Source organism: Sparus aurata, chromosome 4 (assembly GCF_900880675.1).
Source record: "Sparus aurata chromosome 4, fSpaAur1.1, whole genome shotgun sequence".
Taxonomy (NCBI): domain Eukaryota; kingdom Metazoa; phylum Chordata; class Actinopteri; order Spariformes; family Sparidae; genus Sparus; species Sparus aurata.
The window spans coordinates 23,202,602-23,229,485 of NC_044190.1; the positions used below are offsets into that span (position 1 = coordinate 23,202,602).

General features: G+C 41.5%; 1 protein-coding gene across 4 annotated transcripts in view; it reads left to right on the plus strand.

Moving 5' to 3' along the window:
• Positions 1-26,884, plus strand: part of syt7b (synaptotagmin VIIb) — a 117,433-nt gene that overhangs the window by 42,679 nt on the left and 47,870 nt on the right. For 2 of the 4 annotated variants that reach the window (XM_030414042.1, XM_030414041.1), the window contains exons 2-5: positions 11,106-11,209; positions 20,331-20,410; positions 22,161-22,295; positions 25,998-26,198. In XM_030414042.1, coding sequence (XP_030269902.1) covers positions 11,106-11,209; positions 20,331-20,410; positions 22,161-22,295; positions 25,998-26,198 — 520 coding nt within the window. The remainder of the gene's footprint in view (positions 1-11,105; positions 11,210-20,330; positions 20,411-22,160; positions 22,296-25,997; positions 26,199-26,884) is intronic. The other 2 variants (XM_030414044.1, XM_030414043.1) reach the window with 2 other exon arrangements.

Here is a 26,884-nt window from a genome sequence, read left to right on the forward strand (position 1 = left end):
GCGGTTTATATATGGATCCATTTACTGCAGTGTTGTCGTGCGGTCGTTTCTGAGGTTGATAAAACTCCATAAATTAGCGGTCTGCTAACTTGATCTCTTGAGAGGGAGTCTAACACAGTTTCATGGTGTGCTAGACCATGGATTAAACTTACACCGGAATATCCCTTTAAGGTAATGGTCCATTTCATTTGGTCACTATAACTGATCACAATGGAATTCTCTCAACTTTGTAATAGTCACGTCACAATATAACGGAAGTCACTGAATTAATGTAGCGATTCTAACACACACAAACCCACACACAATAAACCTCACCATAGAGTTTTGATACCAAAACCACCTTGTCTTGTTGTTTTGGGAGATGCTGACAAGCAGTTTTTTTAGTCGTTTTGGTGTGTGTTAAAAAAAATCTAATTCCTGTGACTGATACCAAGAGATCCTGCACTGTATCACATCTTACAGTTTTATTAAGGTCTACAAATTGTATCTTGTGTCTCAGCACAATAGGCAGGTGTCTTATTAAACACTGAAACCAACTTTACTGCTCAAAGTCGACATTGAGGCTGGGCTCAGACCACAAAGCCTTCTGACAACTGGAGAAATCTTTGCGAGAGCTTGGTCTGTCATGGAGGTTGGCCCTGATTATCTGTTAATGTGAGGGGCAAGTCGCCTCCAATTGTCTAGAATTGAGATCACGTGAGGTGCTGCATCACAGTCATCTCAGTGGCGCTCTGTAGTGTGTGGTGCCGCATTAGTTTCAAGTCTTGCAGTGTGTGCAGGTTAAAGATGGGAGAGAAGAACATCTGTGAATTTCCGTCTAACGTGCTTGATGCACCCCGATTTCACAATCTGTGAGGATCTTAAAAGTCTTGTGGTGTGAGCGCTGAAGAGATCCCATCCGAAGGCACTTCCAGGGTGCGAAATCACATTTGGGAGTTAATTCGAAGTTACCGAAGCATCAGCAGTTCAACATAGGTGAATAAGTATATACGCTTCAGAGTTACAACCTGTTTATTACAAAAATCTCTAAATCCTTTTAAGACTGAAAAGTTCTGCCTTTCCTTGCGCCTACAGAGCTCCCACGGTCAGTTCACGATCCCCAGATAAGATGATTAGTTAAGATCCTAAAACAATGCTGATATTTACTCATCACTGATTCCTGTTGTTGGCCCACTTTATTTTCACACCACAGACGAGCTGCACCACAGTTTTTGTTTGAACTGCACCAACCACATTTGGTAAAGTCACTCTTTGTATTAGTGCCAGACCTGCATAACCTAGAAGCGTTTGTTGTTTACCGTAGTTTCATTTATTCAGTCTATTCTGTGTTTTGTCTTCTGAGGTCCCTCCCTGATTATGCAGGAATAAATGAGCCAAGTTTGTAGCTCAGATTGGCTGTATGATCCCTAAAACGTGAAGAAATATGATGCTACACGGGACCTGGTTCACCAAAGAGTTGACGACTACTTATTGCAATTTTGCTGGAACCTCTGACGTGTGGTAAAGGTCAGCGAGCTGCTGTATTTGTGGTACAGAAACACTGCCGGCAGTTTGCCCGAACCACAGTGCCTGACCACAGTTGATCCCAGAAGTACAGTTTTCTTGACGAGCAGCCTTAATTTGTCAAACCCTAGAATACATAATTGTACACTTGAAACTTCCAAAACTCTCAGGTCTGGACATGCCAATATTCTCAGATGAAAATGCAAGAAGCTAACCTCCATCTCCAATATGTTATCTTGACTAAAGCATCTCTTTTGATCGTGCAAAGAGAAGTGTTTTTTTTTTTTTTTGCTCCATCACCTGTAAAAATGTTGTGCTTCAGGCTGCACTTCAGGGGAAAGCAGTGGGAAGAATGAGCTCCGCCGCAGGCAGCCAGCATTTGTTGGACAAAGATGTGGAGCGAGAGCTGCTGGAAACTCAGTGATTTATAAGTGGAGGTAAAACTAAAGTGATCAAAATGAAGCAGTCGATCTATTTACTTGATTGTAATTAGAAAGCTTAAAGTAGATGTAAATTGACAGATACACAACATTTGTCAAGATTAATTGGCACAAATAAAAGCTTTACTGACTAGTCAACCGTGTACTTGTGCCAGCGAGATTCAGCAAAACTCATCTTCAGCCAACTGGGCAGTCAGGTTCTTACAGGTGAGGCAAACAAACACCAGCTGGGAATTCAAGATTGAGCCGGCTGTCTACTCCACCTGCCAACCTTCTCACAGCTTCCTCCCTCTTCTTCACTCCTGCCATTGACACTGAATCACGAGGAGTGAATAATGTAATCTTCGCAGCTAATGAACTATACCCATTTATTCTCAGCGTTTGGATCCGTGCTGAGCTTTGATAGTCTTTTTAAAAGAGAGGTGCTTTTCTCATTCCTTCCCTTTGGTCTTCTGTGTAATTGGATGTCCATGTTCCTCCCAGTGGTCGCCACTCTTCTGGCAGCGCCTCTGTTGTGCCAGTCAAGGGCCACCTCCCGTGGTGCCGGCCCTCTCCATGTTGCGACGACCCACGGCTAGAGATGCTCCTCCAGAGGTCTCCAGTGAATAACAGAGCTTATTCTCTGTGTCGTGCCAGGCACTAACACCGGGAGCTGAGCGAACAGAGCACAAACAGATAAGCACAGCAGGTAGAGGAGAGGAGACGCAGAGAGAGTAGGGGGCACTTCGACAGAGAGAGATACTGGTGCCCACAAGACAGAGAGAGCACGGACTGGATTAGGAAGGACAGCGTGGGGAGGTGTTTTAGAGAGAGCCTGAAGCAGCAGAGGACACTGCAGACTACATCTGTAGGTAAATAATCACAACATCCCTGTCCTCTCTTTGGCTGACAGTTTTAGACTTTACAATAAAGGTGTGGCAGACAACTTCTACCTACCTCTTGTCTGTTGGAGGTCAGAGTTTAATTTAGGAAATCAGTGCTGTGTGTGTGGATATGACCCTGACAAAAAGTGCAGCCTCTCTCTCAATTGGAAGTAATACCCTTCCTCTAAACAATGTTTTATTTGGGCTGTCGCTTTCAAGGCCCAATGGCAAAACCCTTGTGCAACCCCTTAAGGTGATGTCTGCAGGCACAGACAGAGTCGCAGTGTACAACATGTTTTTTTTTTTTTGGTCCAAATTTAAGCTGACAGTTTTCAAAGTTCTCAAGGTGGCTTGGAAAATGTTTCGTTGCCAACATGACATTAAACAAGTTAATGTCATGTTGGCAATAATTGTTACTTCTTGGTAGACACCTGGTGGCAGACTTGTTGGGTCCCAAGCACTGAACTTACGTAGCCGAAAGATTACTACATATAATTGAATAAGATTATTATAATTTTCCTGCTATTTGAATGCATCTTTCATGTGGTTCTAACAATAAAAAACGCACAAAAATTTGCACAGGCATCAGAGGTTGATTTTTAATGGGTTTTGTGCATATGTTGTGCAAAATGGCTCGATAGCTGCCCTTGGGTAAATTCAACGAAGCAGCCCATGTGATACGTTTTGCCTAGAAGTTTGAAATTTGGTAGGCATGTGTATCACACCAAGATCTACAAATGTCGCCATACCCTAAACCTTACAGGAAGTCAGCCATTTTGAATTTAGTTTAATTTTCCTTCGAGTTTCGTCAAGGTGGTCTAGTGTTAAGAATAACGAAATATAGGCAGTTACAGTTTCAGTTTCAAGATCATTCTCTCCCATGAATATAAACCACAACTTAATACCTTAATGTCACCTAATAGCACTTAAGTCTTATTAAGCCTGTGTTGTAAATTGCTGTAAAATTTGGAATAACAGGCGTGGGATTGGGGAGGAGAGAGTGGGCCGCATGTGTGGGGAGAGAGAGACAACAGTTTTATGAAGGCTACTCCTCTGATGAGCACTTATAATCAGTTGTGTTATAAATTATATAATTACCACGTGAGTGAAACTAACGGCGTGTTGGCAGAGACACTGCAAGTAGGAAGATGGTCGACAAGAATAACAATTATAAAAAGAACATGGAGAGAGGAACTACACTTCTGCTTGTAATTAATTATGAAACAGGCTTAGCATTATGCCTGGTGATTATTAACTAAATGATCTCAGATTATGTATGCAGTAATTCCAAAATAACATAGAGAGAACAAGAGGGAGAGAGTTTGAGCGATGGGAGCAGTACTGCAAGCCTCTTGTTTACACTCGGAGCCATGGGAGGTGCCCAGTATGATACCAAACACAGCACAGTAGGTGCTGCATCTGGAAGTAATCCACATTTATTAAACAACCCATGACCTGACATTATATTATTACATCAGCAGAGCATGTACTCATTAAGGACTGGTTTTAACAGGCCTTTTTTTTTCGTCATGAAATTAAGCACAGACCTTACCAACCCAAGCACTAGAATGAATGTGATCTGTGGTGTCTGTAAACCATATTTTATATTTGTAAAACAACATTTCATACCTATCATTAGGGCTGTAAAACGTCTGTCGAACCGGCATACAACGATGTCAACGATGAAATATTGTGATGGATGTGCATTTCTAAATTTGAAGCAGTGTGTTCCCTCAATGTTGCTGTTAGACGGGAGATGCTCAATAGCTCACCAGTGTAGTCAACGCCATTTCCCACTGTCACTCAAACTGAACTCACCCAGCAGAGAAAACTGTCTCCCGTCACCACCGACATACGTCCCCGTGCCGGATTTAAGCATTGCACGTCACATTTTTTCGGGTCTTAGGTGTGTTCAGCCCCAGAAGCTTAAAAAAATGATTGACAACATGTCTACGATACATGTATGGGGACTTTGAAACTTTATGTTTTTGTCATGACAACGATGTGGTTAGCTTCTGGTTAGGTTTATCCACAGTAATAATGGGTACGGGTCAGAAAAAGGTCATGTTTTGGCTTGACATACCTCTTTTTGCTGCAAAATGTCCCGACGTCTCATTAGACAGCTCACACACATGTAATCTGAAGGTGAAACGTTGACATGCTTGAAACATAAAATACCAACATCCTATTTTGGTGACTGGGCTTAGTTGACATATAGTATATAAATTAATCACCAAGGAAAAAGTCATAAAACACACGTTTTAGCTTCCATCAGTAGAACTGAGCTTTTTTCCCCTAAATGTGATGAAAGTTTTACTGCTGTGTTGAAACGATTATTGTAGATTAGCATCACAATTCAATCTTGACCTATATAGAAGTCACAACTAGTTTTATGTGCTAACCAGGTATATTTTTGAGCTATTAAACGCATCACACAGTGTTGATCTCGTGAGGGAGTTTGCCTCATGATCTCTAACTTTGAAACCAGCATTGATGCCTTAAAAGTTCTGAGGATAAAATCCTGACAGCTGCTCCACCTTCATGACAAATAAACAAACACTTTTGAAGATTGTGCAGTATAATGATTTTTGCAGTATAGTACAGTAGATGGTGTACCAGCCTTAAGAGATGATACAGGACATGAGAAAGATGATGAAAATCAGACAGAATAAATGAACACTGGAGAAGCTAACATTAGCTAATGTCAACAATCAGCTGCTTAATTTATCTAGATTGCATCATAATTAGCTCAAAATCACCTGGGTTGGCCAGTTAGCAGCTTCTCCCAGCCCGATGGGAGATGTCTATCGTGTGTCCTCTCCTGTGGTTTCCCTCCACTCAGTTTTGGCCACTTCAACTCCAAGTAGAGGTTTTTCTTGCCACGTGAGGCCAAACCGCCTCTGCTGGCTCCTCTCACAGTAGAGGAGCAGTTGCTCGACACACAGAGGTCCACTTGGTTCACTGAGCCTCCTTGCCCTGTCATGAAGTGTTAACATTTTAATGTCCATTTGGTGCTTCCTTTGACTTCATTTTTCAAAGCATATTTTATAATTTCCAGCTCACTTCAAATACAGTGATGGCTTTTTACAGTAGATAACCTTAAAAGAAGTTCCGATTCCAGCTTTTTAACTGTGAATTTGTGCTTCACTCCTCTGTGACAGTTAACTGAATATCTTTGGGTTGTGGACAAAACAAGGCATTTTCTTGGGCTTTGGGATACATTTTCTGACAATTTATAGACCAAATGAGAAAATGGTCAACGGATCAATCCACAATGAAAAAATCATTAGCTGCAGCCCTAGTCTTTGATTGGTAGCTCAGATGGTTAGTTTCTAAGGCATGGACATTTTTTTCTAATTATTTTTCACACAACAATACCTCAAAGCTAGTTTAAGGAACTGATAAATTGAAATAAATGTCACTCTTTGTCAGGTATCGAGAGCGAAACAGGTGGAAAGGGACCCTACTGCCACTGTCATCCATTGCTACTGGTAGAGTAAATAAAAGAAGCTTCTCAGCAATGATAAGTACATTTTAATGAGGCCAGTTTTTGCAGCAGATTTTTCAAGAGGTCATTTAGTGAGAGAGGTCACAGGGGGTAGTGGATTTTGGAGGGTATGAGCTCATCTCCTTGGCAAAGATCTTGTTCTCAAGTGAGGGTGAAAGAGATTATACAGATTGCCAGCGGGGTGCAGCAGCTGAGGTAACACCAGAGTTGCATCCAACAATCACAGCAAAGTGCGAGCGGAACCGCAAAGGCCTCATGTGTTCAGCCCTCGTCTGTAATCACAGACAAAATACACTCTGAATGAGGTTTCTCTTGGGCTTGCATGTGTGTACTCAAATTTGAATGCATAGGTTTGTGAATACCAATACAAGTACCTCCATATGTTGGCTCGTTGGCCTGTCTATATGAGAAACGTCTTTGCAATCATGTTGGTGTCAAGATTCAAAGAAGGCACTTTGAAGGTGATACAGTTTCAGGATCCGGACATCCTTGCAGTCAAAAACAATCAGTTATGAATCAGTTTGAGTGTACACACTGAAAGTTACTCAACACACAGGACTGGACTTCTCTCCATTTCCGTAACTTTCTTTGTTTAGCCGACAGCCCAGAAGCTAGTACCTTCTGAGCGAAAGCAAATACCTCTCCGCCAACATAAAAACCATTGTTATGATTAAGCAGCATCTTTTGACACCACTCTTGCTGATGTAGCTGCTTCTAATGGAGAAAATGTCTGATAAAAACTTGCAAATGGCACTGGCGAAGAGGCAGAGGAGAAAAATAAGGCGCTAACTGGGTGAAATCATGGATATAACAGCAACCGGCTCAAGGAGTTCTCCCTTTCATTTTTCGTCTTCTTTCCCTGCACTGATCCACCGCCTACCTGTGATACGAGTTAGACTGAGTTCTCTCACAGATTCAACATGCTTCATCGGCCTAAAAGCTGCCAACAAGGTCCGTCTAATGCCAAACGACTAGAGCCACTGACACTCCCGGAAAATGCCCGATGGCCGACTGTCACCCTGGTGTGTCAGGGCCTTCAAACTGTCCAGACTACTCACATGAACCTGTTCATTCTGATCATGTGAATCTTTGCCAACCTTTATATCAAATAGCCCAAAAGCAACCATTTTATATTTGCCCTGATGAAGGCAGAAACACGTAGGCATGTTGTTTTTTTTGTTTTTTTTATTATTCTGCAGTTGTCATGATTCAAGAGCCAAGAAGCCTTTTAACTCAGGCTTCTATACCTGCACTTCACTTAATGTTTATTTGACATTCTTACAATCAAACCTGAATAATGAAGCAGGGCTGTCTGTACACAGGTTTAATTTCAGCCTGTAGTTGGAGTGCCAGTGGGGACGGATGCTGTCCATGGTGCTGAAATGTAGTCCAACTGGGTTGTAAATACTCTTGAAAGAATTAAAACACTGCTGGATACATTATCTGGACGGTGGCATCTGACTTTGCATTTACACCTGGTATTAAAACGTGGTCTCGTTATTCCAGTCCACACTGTGATCGGATCTCAATTTGCAAATGCGCCGGGCAGACCTGGTGAACTTGTCAACAAACTGGCGAGTCCCTTGTCCATGGGAATATTTGTTTCAGCATCATTTTTCCTTTGATGCAGAAGGGGATTGTATCATGCAGCGTGAGATAACAGGGAGAGGAAGAATTACCAATCGACTTGTTGGGAAAGAAGAAGGCAGATCCTCAAAACATTATAACTCGAGGAAAAGTTTGAAAAGCACGACTCGAGGCCTTTGTTAAAAATCATTTGCAGAGAGGCTTCGGGAGTGATCTCTTGTTGTTCTTTGACATTCTCTCATAAAACCTGAAAACTAACTGCAAGGCTGGTACAACCTAATATTGAATCTATCCTTGTATTTCTCCCAGAGGCTCATTCAGGTAAAAACTGATGCAGAGGTTTGTATCCTTGCTTTTAGCAGTTTGGATTCCTCCAGTTATTAAAGCACCCAGCGGATGAACTTAGGTTTGAATTACCTCCAGCTGAAATCACTCGTCAAAGCTCAATGGTTCAGAGAGGAGGAGGAAGAAGAAGAGCAAGAAGGTTGGGCTGAGTCGCAATAGCAGATCTGCCAGTTTTTAGTATAAAGCTGTAATCTTAAAGTAACATTATGTTGTCATTCGTATTTTTGGCTGTTGTGAATACAAATAGGAGTCTCCTGCAACAATCTGTCAGATGCGTCATTAACATGCTAACAACTCTACCTCTGTTTAAATAGGCTGACTTAGTTTATGATCAGCAAGTTGATTCTGCTAACACAGCCAAACATCAACAGAATAAATTAAGCTATAATTGAGCTAACTGGCTACTATTACTCACACTTCAACAGCCACAGGTCCAGCTTGGTGTTTCTGTTCAACCTTTTATTTAGCAAAGCCGTCGCCAGAGACAAAAAAAGCCTGTCTGAGACCCTCACTTCCTGCCTCTCGCTCGTTTATCTCTTCATAGCTTCCTCCAACAACATCGTCTTCGTCCTCTCCGCCTCTGTCATGATGTCGGGAGAAGCTGCCGAGCCCCCTTCTGTTGCTCCGAGTCTAAATCCTCCTCCTTGTGGAGGTCCAAAGAACAGCTTACTTCGCTAGCAGGAAACTATAGTTTCTAGACTTACTTTTGAGTGTATTGACAACTCAGAACAGCAAAACTCGCCTTGAGCAGCAACTCTGTCACAAATGCGAAGAGCAAACAGCTCACGTATAAGCGCATCAAAACTTTTTTTTGAGGATGTGACTCGCATCAAGCAAACGATTCCCTTGAACTTGAGTAGGCAATTTGAATTTAGTAAATAATAAAAATATTATATTTAGAGGCCATTACAGAATGTAAAACAGTAAGACATGATTTTGTATCGCATGTACTGTGAGCAGTTATCGATCATGATTTGCCATCTTAACGTTAGGTACGAATAAAGAATTGTACTGGGTTGGTTATATGATGTCTTGACTGGTATGAAAAAAAAAAAAAAAAGACTGTGGGTTAGTGCCAGAAATCCAGAAAGTCCCCCTGCTGATGACACCCCACCAAGTGAAAAACTGTCAGACTCGTGTGTCCACACATGGAGGTCTGGCAGTTCTAAAAGGTCTGAAAGGAGCCATTCTTCCTTCCAGCTGGTTGTATTCCCTCCAGCTGGAGAGTATTTCAGCTTCTGTGGCTGTTTCAACAGAGCGAGCGTTCTGTTTTTCCGGCATGTTTTGGCAAGAACACCAGTAAGATTGAGACCACTTATCTGTTCAGCACTGAAGCGCTTTTGAAGGCGATGTCACCACAACAGAGCCTCTGCTCCCAGGCTGAAAGGCTCAGAACTCGACCCTGTGATCCTAATTGCCACAGTACTCTGCCATGCATATATTTCACGATTTAAACTCAGATACCTTATCAAATAGGCTTTATTCGTGTGGCTGTTGCATAAAAAGAAGCTGACACTTTAATATTTGGAGGAATTCAAACGGCTAAAAGCAAGGATATAAACCTCTGCATAAATGCAAAGTGGATGAGCCTCTGGGACAGGTACAAGGATAGATCAATATAAAGATGCAGCAGGCAGCCTCACTGTTATTTGTTCTTTGGGAAAAGGATGTTAAAAACCCAACTTTTAAGCTCCTTTTTAAATTCATCATGATGTTTAAAAACCTTATGAAAGTTATTGAATGCCATGTGCCTCAAGCGGCGCATTTAAAACTTCTATCCTACTAACATTGTTTTCTCTTTTCTTGCTTTCTCTTTTTTCATCTGTTACCACCGTTTGGTTTTCAGTTGAACAGGATAATTCTGCATAATAATGTTAAAAACAAATAGATGTTTGTTATATATTTTTGCTGAGCTGTGCACTTAGGTGAGTCCAGTTGTTTCCAAAAAGTGTTCAAACCACAAGAAATACGTGTGACTGATACATGTAGAAATAAAGCAATGTTACCGGAGAATACTGAGCTTTGCTTAAAAGGTACATAATACACTGAAGGAGACAAAGAGAGGAGTTAATGAAATGTGAAGGAACAGGGTGGATGAGGATGTTTAAGTTGGCTTAGCTAATTCCTCCGTTATTGGCCCCCAAAATGTGCAAACGTTGAGGACGTGCTCAGGCGGGAACGAAAAGTGAAACGGAGGGACAAAAGGGAAGTCGGACGCATTTTTCAGGTAGAGAGACTCTGAAAAAGATCGACTGCAGTGCTGAGAAGGAGTATGTAGCAGTTATGAGCTCATTGTTTGCCGACATTGTTTTGCGAGCGTGCCATTGCATCTTAAATGACTTGGCAGGGAAGGTGGCAGACAACTGAATGAACGGCATTATCGGGAGGCAGTAATTGAAAGAAATAGAGACGAGGAGGGATAGAAGGCAGTGGAAGAAGTTTTTCATCTGTCAAGACGGGGAACAAAGTTGCTGAGGGATTTTACGAGATAGAAGAGAGAAAAGCGGAAGCTGGTAATTGCATGGCTTCTGGCCCCATGGTATTATCTCTTCCTGACATGTGCACATCTCCCATTGATACATGCAGGGAACATGAGCATGAAGCAGCTTCGGAGCCTTTATGTCATTTCCCCCCTCACTCCTGGTACATTTCTCTCCGCGGCTCACTGGTGGCAGATGCCAGATGACGAGGATGAATGGAGAGGAGGAGGGCATTTACTCCTGATGTTAAGAGTTTCGTTGCCGTTTGCACTTTCAACTCGAGCACACACACTTGTGGAATTCAGAAAGTGAACTTTTCAAACCTCAGGAACTGCACTAATGCTGTCCTCTCGATGTGTTTTCTGTCTCCCTCCCTCAGGCTCAGTGTCTCTCAGTGTGTTCCTGGTGTCTGTTGCATTTGTGGTTTGTGCCGTCTGGCTGGTCGCTCTGTGTGGCGTCTGCACCTGGTGTCAACGTAAGCTGGTAAGTTACAGTGTTTATCAGTCGTGTGATTATTGATGTGTTTATACATTTCTGCTTACACATGACGTGTTATTTGAAATGTTTGAGAGGAAGTTATTTTCTCTGAGCTGGGGTCCATCATTGATAGTGATCCATGCAGGTGGGGATACAATACTTTTAGTTCTGATCATGTAAAGCTTGTAAAGTTGTTCTTCAGTCCTGGTCCCCCTGCCCTGCATCGAATGTTTCCCTACCCCAACAGACCGGATTCAAATGAGCAGTGTCTCTTCGAGCTCTGTTGAGGCTCAACAACGACCCAGGTGAACATCTCAAACATGGACAGGGATTGAAGAACACCAGTGTAAAGAATTCTGCTCAGACCTCCTGTCCAGTGAGGGTCTGACGACGAGCTTGTTCAGTCGTTTTAAAATAAGAGTTTGCACTTATTTTCCCCTTTTTCTTAATGAACTAATGTATGTAAATATATCGCATTTGACATGATGCTTCAGTCACTGGTTTTAATCAGTTATAACTAAAACAATCATTAAGGAACTTGTCATTTATTGGATGATAAGTCGTAATTACACCATGCTCTTCCCGCTATGCACCCTGCAGGTTTCACATCTTTTTAGCCTTTAGTGTTGTTTTTTTTACATTTACTTTGAGACCAATTAGTTGATTAATTAGTCAATCATCATAAACTGCAACTGATCTGATAATCACTCCCTGGTCCAAGCTTCTTCAGTGTGAAGATTTGTCACTTTTGGTCTTATTGATATGATATGATAACAAACAACTTTGCCTTCCAATTGAGGCATGTGTAAAGGGTGAAACCAGAAATGATTTACCTCTAACAGAAAAAAACACTGGTTATTTGATACATGACCTCAAAAGGCTTAAACATGATGTTCATTTATCAAAAGACTCAAAACATCGAATGGTGTCTAAACAGAACTTGAACAAAACTCTGCACAGACAAAATAAAATCAACAATTAGAAAAATGTGTTTTAAATCAGGATGTTTATGATCAAAGAATAATACATCTTTCACTGTTAAAGTTTTTGACACTGAACACTACGGACGCTAAAAAAAAATACTGAGGTTCAACACATTGACAGCGCCTCTATGACTGAGGGCAAACGGCTCCTACAAACACATCTTCCTCCACATCTTTACATTTCAAAGTCCACCATGATCTTTTATGATCTTTACACGTGTCTGAACATCATTGCATTGAAGGTGTCCAGTCAGGTTGCATAGTCCTGTGACCATGAGTTCCAGTGATTGCCTGCTCTGTAGTGCTGCTGTTGAATAAAGGTTTTTTTTTTTCTTCTTTTCTACTGTCTGTGCTCTCTGGCGCAGCAGCCAGAGAGCGGCTGCATGTTTGGCCATGACAGTAAACATGATCACAGACCTTAGTGCTCTCTGTAAACACGGCTTTGTGCATCATGGCCGCTTGCCTCTGGCCTCCTGTGCCAATGCTAATGATTCATATGCTAATGAGCGTCGCCCTGAGCTATGGGGCTGCTGCTGGAGCGACAGTAATTCCTCCTATACATTTTGATCTGCTGGCATTTCCTACACGCTGTCCAGATCTCCTTCGTCTTTATGCCCCGCTCTCTCTCATCTCTGTTTTCTCTCTGTTTGAGGAGTGACCGCACAACAGCGGTCGATCAAACGCACGCAAGTCGAGCATGAACTGGACCATTCAGAGGGGAAAAAAGCCAAGCCAAGCTGAGCCAAATGACTTATTTTGTATTTTAACATTTATAATCGCTCCCTAGATTTATTTGTTACATGCTCCTTAAAATCCAAATTGCTATCATTGGCTCTGGAGTAACAAAACCCACTAAACCTGACGACCAAACCCTTTTCTTATCTTTGTTTACCCTTGTGTTATCTAAGTCTCTGTCATTGTCTTTGTGTCACACCCCTTCTCCTTTTTTATACCGAATGGTCTGGTTTGTATTTGTCTCTTTGTCACTTTATCTCCATGTCCTTGTTAGAATGTCGCAGAGTTTTCTTTCCAGAATCATCCCTCTCTTCTTTTCTTGTCCCTGCTGCCACTGTAATTTCTCCTTTGTAGCCCTTGTCTCTCCTTCTTTAATCTGCCATATTATTATCTTATGTTTGTTTTCTGTGTCACAGTCCTAAAGGTTAAATAAATACACACCTACAGGTAAAAAGAAAGTAAGGAAGCAATGTGCCAGAGGTGAGAATATGAAAAGATCAGGAATGATGCCGCTAATATTTATTATTTCCATCATCCGTTCATGTGTGGAGGAATTGTTTTGGGATCTAAAATGTCAGAAAACAGTTAAGAAAAATGAACGAACTAACACAAAAGATGCATTTTGATATTGCTACATGTAAATATTTCTAATTCACCCGTCATGTAAGACACAGAAAAGGATCACCAACAGGGAGAAATAAGAAATAATACGCTGTCGATAAATCATATATTTAGTAAGATAGCTGAGATAAGGTTAAGCTTAAGAGATTTTCACGTGTTGTTCTGCAACATAAAATACATCGCGTTTACAGCCTTATGACTTTAGCTGTTAAGTTAGCAATTGAATTGCTAATACTTTGAAATATTATGCTTAAAAGTAACGCATTATACGTGCAATACTTTAAACAAAAAGTATATTCACATCAACACAACATGATGGAAATACTCTGCATTAAAATATATAATTTATGTAGAGTGTACGTAACTGAACAAAATGGAAATCCTATGTGTGATTCACAATAACATCTTCTCAAATCATTTTTGGATCCCATGACATCCAGAGACTTGGATTACACTGGATGAGCTGTATGGAGCCAAGTAATGATTAAAAACAAGTCTCCATCTACTTCAGGTGTCTAGGATGAATGCTGCGCAGTTGTTTTGCCACAAAGCTCCAGAAATGTTTTGGGGACCTCCAGACTTCACCTGAATCTCCATCCGCACTTGGTTGAAAAGATGGTGACTGAACTGTAATTTTTAGGGGAACTTACCCTTTAACCAAAGCACTTTGGTTGCCTTGATGTTTCCAGAGAGCATCATCGAGGAAGCAATTATGTTTTCTACAAAAAGCAAAGGGGGAAACAAATGAGTCATATATCAACATAATTCCCAAAGATTGCGTTGGTGAAGCCGTATTTGTGTGTGTAATTCAAGAGATAAATCACTTTTTGGCTTTGATGACTCACATAAATATGAATGATACATTTCTGGCTGTAAAAGACAAACGATTCATTGCTGCAGGAGGGATGAAGCTGTCTGGAACTGGTCTCATTCCATTGGATGTTTTATGGAAGTGGAAGAGGGAGAAGAGAGCGGTAGGAGGAGGAGGGGGAGGGAGGCGGAGGAGGAGGAGGAGGAGGGAGGAGGTGAAAGCCAGAAGCAGAAACATCCACAGGGGCTTACAGACAGGCGGGAGGAGAAGGTGATGCTGGTCGCTGTTGAGCGTCCAGGTGTGAGACAAACGTGATGTGTCTCTCCCTGTCACATCGCCGGCCCGTCTCATTTGGCATCTTCACATTCCTCTGCTCGGCTTCGGCGTCTTCATTATTCCCGATTCTGTTTCAGCCTCTATCTATCTGTCCTCTATCCTGTTCTCTCTCCCTGTTCTCTCACTTGCCCTACTCTGTTGCTCGTACTCCTGTTTCTCCCCCTCCTCTCGATATTCCCTTCTGTTTCTCACATCCTCCCACACTCTCTCAACATTGTACCTTCTCCACCCTCTCCTCTCCAGCCTCCTCAAGATTTTATGATTCTGTTTAATGATAGATGAGCTGCACTTGATAGCATATTCTCCACTGCTAGAAACCTATCCTTCCCTGAGTCCTTGAGTCTAATATTATTCTTACCTGTGTGTATGCACTGTACAGTATGTGTGTGTGTGTGTGTGTGTGTGTGTGTGTGTGTGTGTGCGTGTGCGTGTGTTTGTGTGTGTGTGTGTGTGTTTGCAGGGTGGCGGCTGAATGTTGTGTAGGTACACATTTGGTCACATGAGAGATGTGACATGATAAATAATAGAGAGCACTGTGGATGCATTAGAGACAGATACAGTAGGATTCATAAAGAGGCCACCTGTCAGCACTGTGCTGCTGCTACTGTGTCTGAACGCCTCCGGGGGGCTGCACAATGCTTAAAAAACCCTTTAATAAGAACAAAAAGTTGCATTCATCATCGAGTTTAAAATTGAGCTGCAAATTTATCCAACAAGAGAAGAAAAGAAGCCGTCTCGTAGGAAAGTTAGTCATGTTAATAATAAAGGTTTCCCTTTTGAACGATCCAAGTATTTTTAATTGGGGTGCACAATGTTTCGTTTTATATGCAACATGCCGATATACTAATTTGCTGTTGCTGATATTGAAAATGTTTCCCCCTAATTGCACGACAACAACTCCCAATAATGCATTGTTAAAATGTACACATTCACCGGGCAAGAAAAGAAAACTAATCAGCGGTGTGGGTCATTTGCACATAAGTGTTGTAATAAAAACACGTTTTCAACACATACTCATTCTGATCATTTGAAATAGTGTCAATACTGATTTTTTGCAGTATCGATACTCACGTGCCAGCTGTGCTTTCTTACTCACTCTTCTCTCTGACAGCAAGTTGACTTAAATATATCTATAAAGTAACGTATGTACAAAATGGTCAATATTACCGTTTGAGGTACATATTTTACTTTATTATCTTACTCTGTTTAAATCTTATTCGATATATCTATAGTGTCATATTTTGTAACATACGCAATTTTCACCGGGGGGGATCATAAAGTATTTCTGATTCATGTTAGAGTTCATATAAAATACAGATACAGTCCCCAGAAGAAGATGCTGTGTAGTTTGCTGAAACGCTGAAGACAACTGACTGTTGCTGCCGCTGCTGTTGCAACTGTTTTCTCAAAAATGTGGGTGGTGCACATCAAGGACACATGTGACATTTTTAAACCTTTACCATCGAGGTGTTCGATCAGAAACATGTCCCGGAGTTGTTTTTTTTTGGTTGTGCGGGTCACTGTGGACAACAGTGACTAGCGACCTATTTTGTCTGTTTAGGTGTGAGGAATCCAGACGCTGTTAGTGTTCTTCGCGTACATCTGGAGACATCTGTGCCGAGGCTGTTCATACAGCTCTTAAATATTTATAAGGTTGCATTATAGACTCGCCATATGTGAAGTGCCTGATTCCACTCAGAGTCTTTAAACCTCCCTCGTGTCCCTTAGAAGCTACTTCAGGTGGAATTTTCAGTGTTTTTTTCTTTCTCTCTTATTTTAACAGCTTTTGTTAGGGTTCCATAAAGGTCGTTCATAAAATCACTATTTCCAGTAAGGTGTCATAACCTGATGATTGGGTTCACACTTTTCTTTAGCAAATCTGTGCTCACTGACAGTCACTCCTCTGTGACTCTTCGTGCTGTGAATAATTAAAGGAACACAAATCCAGTCAGCTCGGCAAATCATGATGTCAGACTGCCCTCGTTTTCAGACTTTATGTTGTCTCCTACCTCGTGCGTGGTGACATGGACGTTCGCACTTACAGCAGGATGGTCCTTGGGTTGAACCCCCTGCTCAGCTGGGGAATTTCAAATTTGTATGTTCTGTGTGTGTGTGTGTGTGTGTGTGTGTCTGTCTGTGTGTATTGTTCTCTTCAGTTTAGTCCAAAGACATGCAGGTCATGGTGGACCGGGAGCTAAAAATAGCCTGTGAATATGAAACACTTACAGCATGGCTTGAAAGGGATATTCGCGAGAAGATGTGACTGCACACCAAGGTCTACTTAGTGTCCCTGAGGCAGGGGCTTAACACCTTAAACTGCAAGAAAAGCACGAGTCGTATAACAGGATGTGCACATTACTCCGGTTTGTGAAAATACAGGGATTTTTTAAGTGAGTCCACTATAAAAACTGACCTTTATGACTTGTAGTGACCATCGGATGCTCATAGCAGACAGCAGAACAGAAGCCTTGTATAAAAGCACTGAGAAAGGACAGATTCCTTTACTCCTTCTTGTAATGATAATTAACATTCAATAGCTTCGTTTTAATTTAGCATAATCATTCCTTGTTGATAGCTATTTGTGACTAATTTCCAGCTGAAGAATCTCAGTTTTGGGCAAAGTGGGAAGGAGTTAAAATGACAGTTGAAATAGTGACGTAATGAGTTAGTAGACCGCTGTGTGTGTGACAGTTCTTGTAAAATCAAAAGGAGCAGCGTGGAGAGTGTAGGAGGGAATGAGACACACCTTCATACTGGAACAGCTCCCGAAGGAGTCAAGACTATAGCAGGCCCGTCAGGGTGTAGAAACAACACTACTCAGTGCTATAAAAAGAAAGAAACCAATAATGGCTTACGTAACAAAAAAAAAGTAAATAATTCTCCTTTCATCACACAGCTCTTGCGCAAGATTTGAAATTAATATTATATAAAACTCATCAGAATGTGACCAAAATAGTTTCCTGTCGTCCAGGCACACAGTTTCTCAGATCTGGATCTGTCTGAGAGGATGTAATATTTCTCATTCGTAGCTGATGTGGAGGAGTGTGTGAATGTGCAAAGTGCTGCATATTTAGTCAAAATATGACATATGTGATTAAAACTCAGTCAAGTTGATGAGGTTGATAATTACCCGCAGCAACAGATGGCGATGTAGCGGAGATGTCCAAACGGGATCAAGTCCAGAATGTTGATTCCTTGATTATGAATAAAACTCCACTTCAGGTGGTTGAGAAACGACGAGAGGACATTTTATTGCCTATGTGCTCTTCATGTCCTTGTTGTGGGTTTACCATAGAGGAAAAAAAGCATTATGTAAGAGTAGAGGATCCATGTGACTCAGCTCAGTGATGTCACCCTCTAGAGCTCCGTAAATATAGAGTTCAATAAAAACGTAGAGGTCAATATCTAACGACTGTATACTGCTCTGCTGAAAGCACCATCCATTAAGCGGTAAGCGTTTGCAGAGAGTAGGTAAAATAAGCCGTTTAGTGCATTTCAAAAGAAATGTACGTTATATAGTATTTCCTCTGTCTCCTAATGATCTAATTCCTGCTCAGATGAGCTCTGGGGCATCTCTGCTTTGAGAATAATGTATTTGGATTTCTGATTCGTAAAAATGTCCTTTTTTCTTTTTTCCTGGGGTGTAATTTCTTCAGTTTCCATAAACTGGATTCATACGTGACGCAAGGGTTTAATAGCAATCCTGTTATTGATACTATGCCCACAACAATCTCATTATAGTTCAGATTTCACCCAGTCATGGGGTCCACCACGCTGGATAGAAATATTTTACATAATCAGCTATTTAGATAATTTACCTATTGGTTTATTGGCAATTGACTTATTTATTGGTGGTTTTTCAGTTGTATGACCTCTATGTACTTTTTTCTGTAAGGGCCCTTGTCCACATAATGATTCTTTTAAGTAGAATTGTGCTGACAGTTGTGCAGTACATACTGTATTGTTTTTGAATGACGTTAGCTAAGGCTATGGTAAGAGACGGCTGACTCTTCAGCTTGCAGCGGGCCGCGTTACAAAAGCACAAAACTTACCAGCACCATTCAGTGTAAAGAAGATCTGCTCCCAAAAAAAATTGCCTTTTTCTGTTTGTGTTTTGATCTGAGTTTCTGTCTGCTAAAGCTAATGATAAACAGACACGACCAGAGCAAGCTTCTCCTCCATTTTCTTGATTAACAGGGTGACGGATGACAAGTCCCACCTGATCTATTATACGATTGGCTGGCTGAAAGAGAGCAACAGTGACATCCCCAATGCCTTTCTGAAAAGTTCAGAGATTTTCAATTAGAGGCACTTGGAGCGGCCGCACAAACAAGGCGTAGTTCTCTGAAAGAAAAAAAAAAAAAGCAAGCATCGGCGCAGTGCCACATACTCTCTTTCCTCATTGGGAACAACTGAAAAAAGATAGGACGCTGAAAAAAAAATTATTTGGACATGGGCCCAAAGTGATCGAATATCAGCAACCCGAAATCGACAGAATACATTTTGGCAGTGTATGTTCCTTCAAACCACTTTTATAAGTTTCTTTTCAGTTTTCCATTTTATGTAGTGACAATGCTGCGCTAATGATCTGGCACAAAAGTCACTTGGTATGGGATAGGAAAAGATCATGTTGTGGCTTAAAAAAATACCTGCTTCAGTTTTGGGAAATGTGCCAATGTGTGTTTACTCGTTTGGCAGCCGTCTCACCTATAACTCAACCACCCTCCCCTCCACCTCCTGATATGAGTCAGGTCATATGTCAGGTATCATATGTTTCGTATGCTTTTTCTCTGCCTCTTTACTCACTTATACTGTATGATTTAATTACTTTGTTGTTCGGGTTAGCTGTCTAACCCTGTCTCTTACGTGTCTCTTATATCTGAATGGAATATTTTTTTATGGATGCAGCAAGGGGGAAAGCCCCGATCCAAATCCTCCTGCTATGTGGAACAGTAAAGTAAATCTTGACATGAATAATTGTTTACATTCTTTTCTTTGTGATAGAGAACAACGGCTGCGGTGAGCTGAAGATGATGCTTTGATAGATGTGTGTTTTTAAAAGGAAAATATCTACTGAGACCTCTTTATGTTGTCTTCACAATCACCACCGGCGTTAGAAACTTTCATGCTCACTGCAAAATATTCTTGTGGCCTTGTGTGGTATCTGTAGCTGCAGCAGCCCTGACATGAGTCTCATAAATGCTCAGTTTTAATGTCTTTCATATTTAAATCATATTTACATACAGATTATGTGCAGATATGTCTCATTGTGCCTGATTTCATCGTGTGTCTGATATCCAGTTTGCTCAGTGAACTGTCTAAGCATGCGTGTTTCCTTTGTTCGTGTGTGACATGTTGGTGCATGTGAGAGTGTGTTTTTGCATCTCATTGTAGTGAAGTGGTCCCTCGTCAGGTTTTGATCCTCGGCAGCAGGCTGTGGTCCTGGCATCCAACCAGCTGTTGCTCTTTCCCTCATTTATCTTATTTTACAACATGTTTGGAACCTGATGCTGTTCTCAAGCCTCTATAATGAGCACTTGACTTGCAAAAATGCCTTTGTACACAACGATCAAGACACTGCTCTAAAATCTGTCACTCTCCGTCTCTCTCGCTCTCTCTCTCTCTCTCTGTGTCTTTGCAGGGGAAGAGGAATAAGCCCGGGGTGGAGGCTGCCAGCTCTCCAGATTCTGTGAGAGGTCGAGGGGAAAATAAAGCCATCAAGTAGGTGTCAGGGACAGTTTGGACGGAGGCATATGGAAATGATCTATGATGTGGTGATAGTATTGCATTTTAACAGCCGTTTTCTGATTTGAAAGCTAATCTTGTAGCACCCCCTACGTGGCCTGAAATATCCACCATGACATGATGCCCCGAAACAGTGTTATATAGTTTTCATTTATTAGAGAGGCTCAATTTAACACACAGTGGGGCGAAAGTGTATTCTGTTTGTATAAATCAAAGGTTGGATTACGGATAAATAAGCTTTAGCTCAAAATTAAATGTACATCCAGGCATGACTCCAACAGTCAGATACAGTGGTCACACACAAAACACAACTCTAAAACACTGTTATATACAAATATATGTTGAATACTGGATGTTCAGATTGGTTAAATTCAGAACATTCAAAACTATAACTGTCTTTCTGAAAATGCCGGTGTACTTAAACTGTGCTGCTGTGTTTGATTGGTATCGTGCTTTGACTCTGGACAGTAATATTTTAACCCAATTGCCAGAATAAACATCGGAAACACTGCTATGTGGAAACTTGACAGGTTCTTTAGATTCAGTTTTCATTTTTTTCATGTGACAACACTGTGCTTATGGTCTGGATACATTACGTCAAAAAGACACTTTGTTAAGGTTAGGGAAAGATCATGCTTTTGCTTTTATTGGTCACCACACACACGGCTGGAGATATCCCAAGGTCTCCTTAAAAACACACAGTTTTGTCACCAATTACACCACTTGAGATGTTCCAGAAATATCTGCATTTTGTTGCATCAAAACAGGGCTAAAATTGTCCTAAGGTCTCTTTAAAAATATCCAGTGGTTTCCCTATTGCACATGTAACTCCACTCCCATCCCCTCTTCTTCTGGATGTGTAAGTTAGATCATAAACATGTCATGTCAATGTGATATGACATGTTTTGTTGAAAAAAAAAAAAGGCCAGTATGGTACGAAGCCTATGACACGTACAAATGTTAACGTATGAGTAATTCACTGCCAACATTTTACCCTGGCAACTGGGGTGGACATTGATTTTATGTTGTTATTAAAATTAACATAGATCAGTGGTTCTCAAGGATGTGCAGCTAATGATGTGTGATTTATATCACTCTTCATTGATATTTAACTTGCTGTCTCCCAAATGTTATGCTCTCAATTTATATTCAATGTGTGCTTCTACAATTACCTGTTGTTTTTTGCTCCAAACTGACTTTTTTTTTTTTTACCTCCTCTGTTTTACTTGTCAGCCCTGACAGAGCTATAGAACGTGCAGGTCGCTTCTTTCCTCTCTATTCTCTGTGTTTTATCTAGCACCAGCATGTCATTGCCATAAGGTTTTTTGGACACACAGATTACAATGGACTTATCTTTAAACCCACACTTTAACCCCGTGGGAATGTGTGTCGTATGTAGTGTTTCACTCAGCTTGTACTTAATGAACAGGTGTATTCAGCGTCTATGTTCTCAAAGAACAGCTCACTGTGCAGAATATAACATCACAGGCAGTGACACGGTCACATATTTCATAACTATTAACACTCGCTACCTGACCTTTAGATTTATGAGACAGTGTTCTAACTTTGCTCTTTTAATGATGTTTTTTTTACTGACTTATCATTATCTCATCTTGCGATGTTATTCTTCTGTTTTACTGCCTTTGATTGTTTCCTGCTCTCACCGCTCCGTCTCTCTCCCTCTCTCTCTCTCTCTCTCTCTCTCTCTCTCTCTCTCTGGTCACAGTGATCTAGACAGAGACTTTTGGAATAACAATGACAGCAGCAACGTGCAACAGAGGTGGAGCTCCTACCCGCCCAAGGAGTTCCTCTTAAACATGTCTCCCTACGCACCCTACGGAGACCCTCGCCTCACGCCCAAGTGAGTCTCAGTCATGGCTGGTAAGGGAACCCTCTATCTGGGCAGGGCTGTAATGAACAGGGGCTCATGTGCACCTTGGAAAACTCCCCCAAATCTATACGAGTAAACACTAAATTCGGCTTTTTGATCAGATAAGTATCCTGACAACATAACACAGAAAATACTCAGAATCACAGGAAAGAGTGGATCAACATACTGTATCACCCTGAGCAGTGAAAAGGTTGTGTTTAATAGCCTAAAGGGGGGCAGAAAGCCTCATTTTGTAACACTGTCTGGCCACATATCTTTAAACAGAAGTCTCCTCTCATCCCTGGTAATCCTCATGTTTTTGCTTTCAGGCATATCCACAGTGAGATGGTGTTTAGTATGCACTGCTGGTCATGCAGCACCTGATGGAGATGTGCAGCACCATCCCTGAATATTACTGCGAGACTACCCCCTAACATTGACAGAAATTACAACCATTTTATAAATGATAGGACGATAGAAAGACAGTGTTATTCTGACAACTGTGACATGAAAGAGTGGATACCGCAAATCAGAAAACCAAAAAAAGAATGAATCAAACCATTAGAAGAGGATTCTAGAGAGACGTTTCTTTTAGACGAAAACTCCAAACACAAAAACAAATAAAATCTGGGAAACAACATTTTGTTTTGCTTTTGCTCGGTGTTAAAGGTTTGATAGCCCCATTCCCTACAGCCCTGCTAGCCTCATCAGACCCTTTTTTACCTCTCACCTGCAGCCCATGGAATGTTACCATGGAGATGGACAACCCTCAGAGAGCAGATCTCACTGTTTCACGTGAACCTTTTTTCATATAAGCCAGCCTTTCAGCTCAGAGCATTCAAATCTACTGCTCTCTCCTGACACTGACTTACCTAAGACATCAGGGTTTCCACAGAGGGTTGACTGCTGTTGATTTGTAATTGAATGGGTTGGTTTTAAAGAACTGTTTGACATTTTGGGGTGTATTTAGTTGTTTTCTTTTTGGCAGAGAGTTAGATGAGAAGATCAATACCAATTTCTCACTTCCATTGAATATAAAGTTGCAGCCAGCAGCTTCTCAGTTTAGCATAAAGACTGTGGGGACAAGGATAAACTGCCCTGGTTTCTGTCCAGTATTTTGTGAGCTGCTCTAGTGTGAACAGTGAACCTGGGGTAGTTGTTAATAGGATCTTTTCTGACTGCTTTCAAAGTTGGATGCAAAATAAATGTCAGTGTAAACGATGACAATGAAGCTATATCGTATCTTATCGTAACGTAATTGTATCATACTGTACCGCGCCATACTGTGACGCATCATCCCCCTTTATTGTGATATCATACCATGTCGTATCATTTTGTACCTTATGGCATTGTATTGTATCATGTTGTATTGTACTATATCATATCGCACCACATGATATTGTGTTGTCTTGTACCATTTTGTATCATATTGTACTGAATTGTACTGTATTGTGTTGTATCGTACGTACCACTATATCATATGTTATTGTGCCCTATTGTATCGTATCGTAGCATACTAAATTGTATTGTTGCACAGCATACAGTATCATATTCTATCGTGTCCTGCCGTAACCTATCGTATCGCATCACATCGTATCGTAACGATTGTACCGTACTGTATTGTATGGTGTGTGGTATTGTATCACATCATACCCAATCATATTGTTGCAAAGCTGTGACAGTTTTCACAGTGAATTGTTTTATTTTTTTTACTCTTGCTAGTTCTTGTACCAACTTAACAAATAAGTTAGTTTAAGGGGGATTAATAGAATTGTGTTACATTTAAAGAGCTGTTTTGTTATATTTCCAGTCTTTATGCTATGCTAAGCTTTACGGCAACTGGCTGAAGCTTCATATTTAACAGACTGATTTAAAAGTGGTATCAATATTCTCATCGAACTCTACACCAGAAAGCTAATAAGCGTATGTCCCAAAATGTTCAACTGTTCTTTTATTGGGGTGGTCTCTGTTCTACTTCTCTCAGTGTTGTGTTGTGTTTTTTGGTGAATGTGAAGTCGTTATGTGTATTTGCTCCTTTCCCCTTTTCCCAACTCCCTGTGTTTGTCACTGTTCCCATAGTACTGCACTGTCCTGATTCTGGTCTACTTAGTCCTTTTCCATTGATACTGGCAATTTTTCCATCATGTGCAGTACAGCAATTAAGTGTTTGGATGGTAAAACATCAGTTCCGTATCAACATCCATCATTCTACACAAAACTCATTCAACTCTTTCAAAACCACAGGGGTTATCATTTATATTTTATCTGTGCAGTGACGTTTAAACTATTTAGAATCAGCAGGGAGTTGTGTGATTACTAAGATGATAATAATGGCAATTCCAAGATGTGTAATAGCGAGTCAGTGATTCAACTATTTCTTTCCCTGTGCTATCGAGATATTGGCGGATAGGAGATATGGGCAAAACAAGTTTCTTCGCACATTTCACATTTCAAACTCAGATAGAATTCAAAGACAATGCATTAGAACATTAAAAACTCAAAAGAAAAATCAACTCAACAAAGAAATAGAAGAGATGAATACAATTAAACAAGAGAGATGTTTGGGGTGTGGAAATGTGCAAGTGGTAGTAGAAGCAAGGTAGCCAGAAAATGTCTCATCGCTCAGTGAGAATTCATTCATTTTACCGTCAGCCTACACTAAATGTCTGAATGTTGTCGAAGACATTGTTCCAGTGTGCAGCTGTTTGTTCCATGGTTTGTCCTCACTCAGCAGAGGGTCCCTGTGTTGGAGTCGACGTTGTGTTTGCACTTGTCTCTGTGACGTCTCAATCGAGGTCTGTTGGGGTGGGTTAGGATGCATTATGACAAATAATTTGCGGGATCTTACCGTGGAAAATTCTTTACACAAAGTCATTAGATAATGAGTTTTCATCATGAGCTGTAGGTGAGTTGCTGTGAGATTACAGAGACATTAGTGCTTTGTTATCATCACCTGCATCTGCAGGTTATAATTTGAAGACGACGCATCTGCATCATTACTCAGCTATTATGTGCAATTCACGGAGACAGCAGATTGGTCATTGCTGTCCCCCGTGTGGAGTGGAAAGCTGGACCTGCTGTATATCCAAACTCCCAATACTCTGGGGCCTATTTTCTCACCTCAAATGTTTATGAAATTGTTTTTAATGGACTAAGCAGCTGCAATAAGACCAAGTTCCCTCAAGGACAAAATCCTACCTCTTTGCTTTGCTAATATTGTGCACTACAAGTGAATTGGGCTTTACAATACAGCGAAGAAAGTAATCTGTTGGCCATCAACTGTTTGCAGCTTTGAACAGAACATTTGTACTTTGGAAGCTGTGTTTTTCTCTCAGCCAAGTGTCCTCAGAAAAAGCAACTGTGCTGTCCAATTTACTCACACTGCTTCACAGTAAATCCCAGCCCAGACCTCTTCACTGCTGTTTTAGTGACTGTCTGGCCGACCAGCAGTGGCTTCTCCTGGTTTTTGTTGTATACAGGACACTTGTGGCTGAAACGAGAGCTCACAAAGTGTCTTACTCACTGGTGTGACTAACTTTACTGATGAATTTTTGCTCTCCGGCTCTGTACGTCTGTGCGTCTGTCTCTCGTCTGTCCGTCTCTCTCTCTATCTCTCTCTCTCCTCTTTGTATCCTCTCCTTTCTGTCTGTCGGTGTTTCTTTGTATCCGATCCACCCCACTGTTCCTCCCCAGTGGGGCCATGGATAAGGGTGGGCAGGGCGGTGCTGGACCCTCGCCAGGGGCCAGCGACGGCGGGGGTGGTGCTTGCTCTAGTACTGGGGCAGGGCCCAGTCGCAGTGACAGCGTTCGGAGCATGGTGACGGGGGGCAGCAAGGCCGGGCGCTGGCAGACGGTCCAGAGCCACATGCATGCCGGAGGCCTGCGGTTTGGCAAGTGAGTGGCGCATGGTGACAGGGGGCACGCATGAGGGGCACGACGACAGCATGGTGTGGATATCAAATAGGAGTTTGTAAAGACACCATGAATGGCATTGTTGCATGTACAGTTAAAGATGGACATCAACAAAAGCTATTTTTGACACCATGCAGATGAAAACAACACAGGGCAGGTCTGCAAGAGAAAGCAGCTGCTTTGTGGAATGTACCCGTGATGCATGAGTAACGGCTGGTTGAAGTCTCTCGACTACATAGAGCTTCGTCACTCACACAACAAAACAATTTTTATGTCAGCTGCCAACCTTCCACCAGCTGATGTCAGGCCAGTCTCAGGCAAAGTGAATCCACATGGTCATACTGTTCCACTGCAGGCTCCAATTTACTGAAGGCTGTGACACTTTTGAGGATTTCAAACGAAACAGATGCCCACAGAAAAATCTTCAAAAATGGCGTGCTTGCTCATCTGAAGTAGCAGCTTCTTAAACTCCGTGTGGGTGGTTTCATAAACAGGAGTGGAGCAGCTTTATTAGGGCCAGTGATACACATACAACCGTGCAGCTTCATTTCAACCAAAGTTCACTGTGTACCAACCTCTGCAAATAGCCGAGAAGGTGCGCTGTTTCTGCAGTTATGTTTAAACAACAGTCAGTCAAATTGATAGTAGCAGTCACATGGATTCTCTAC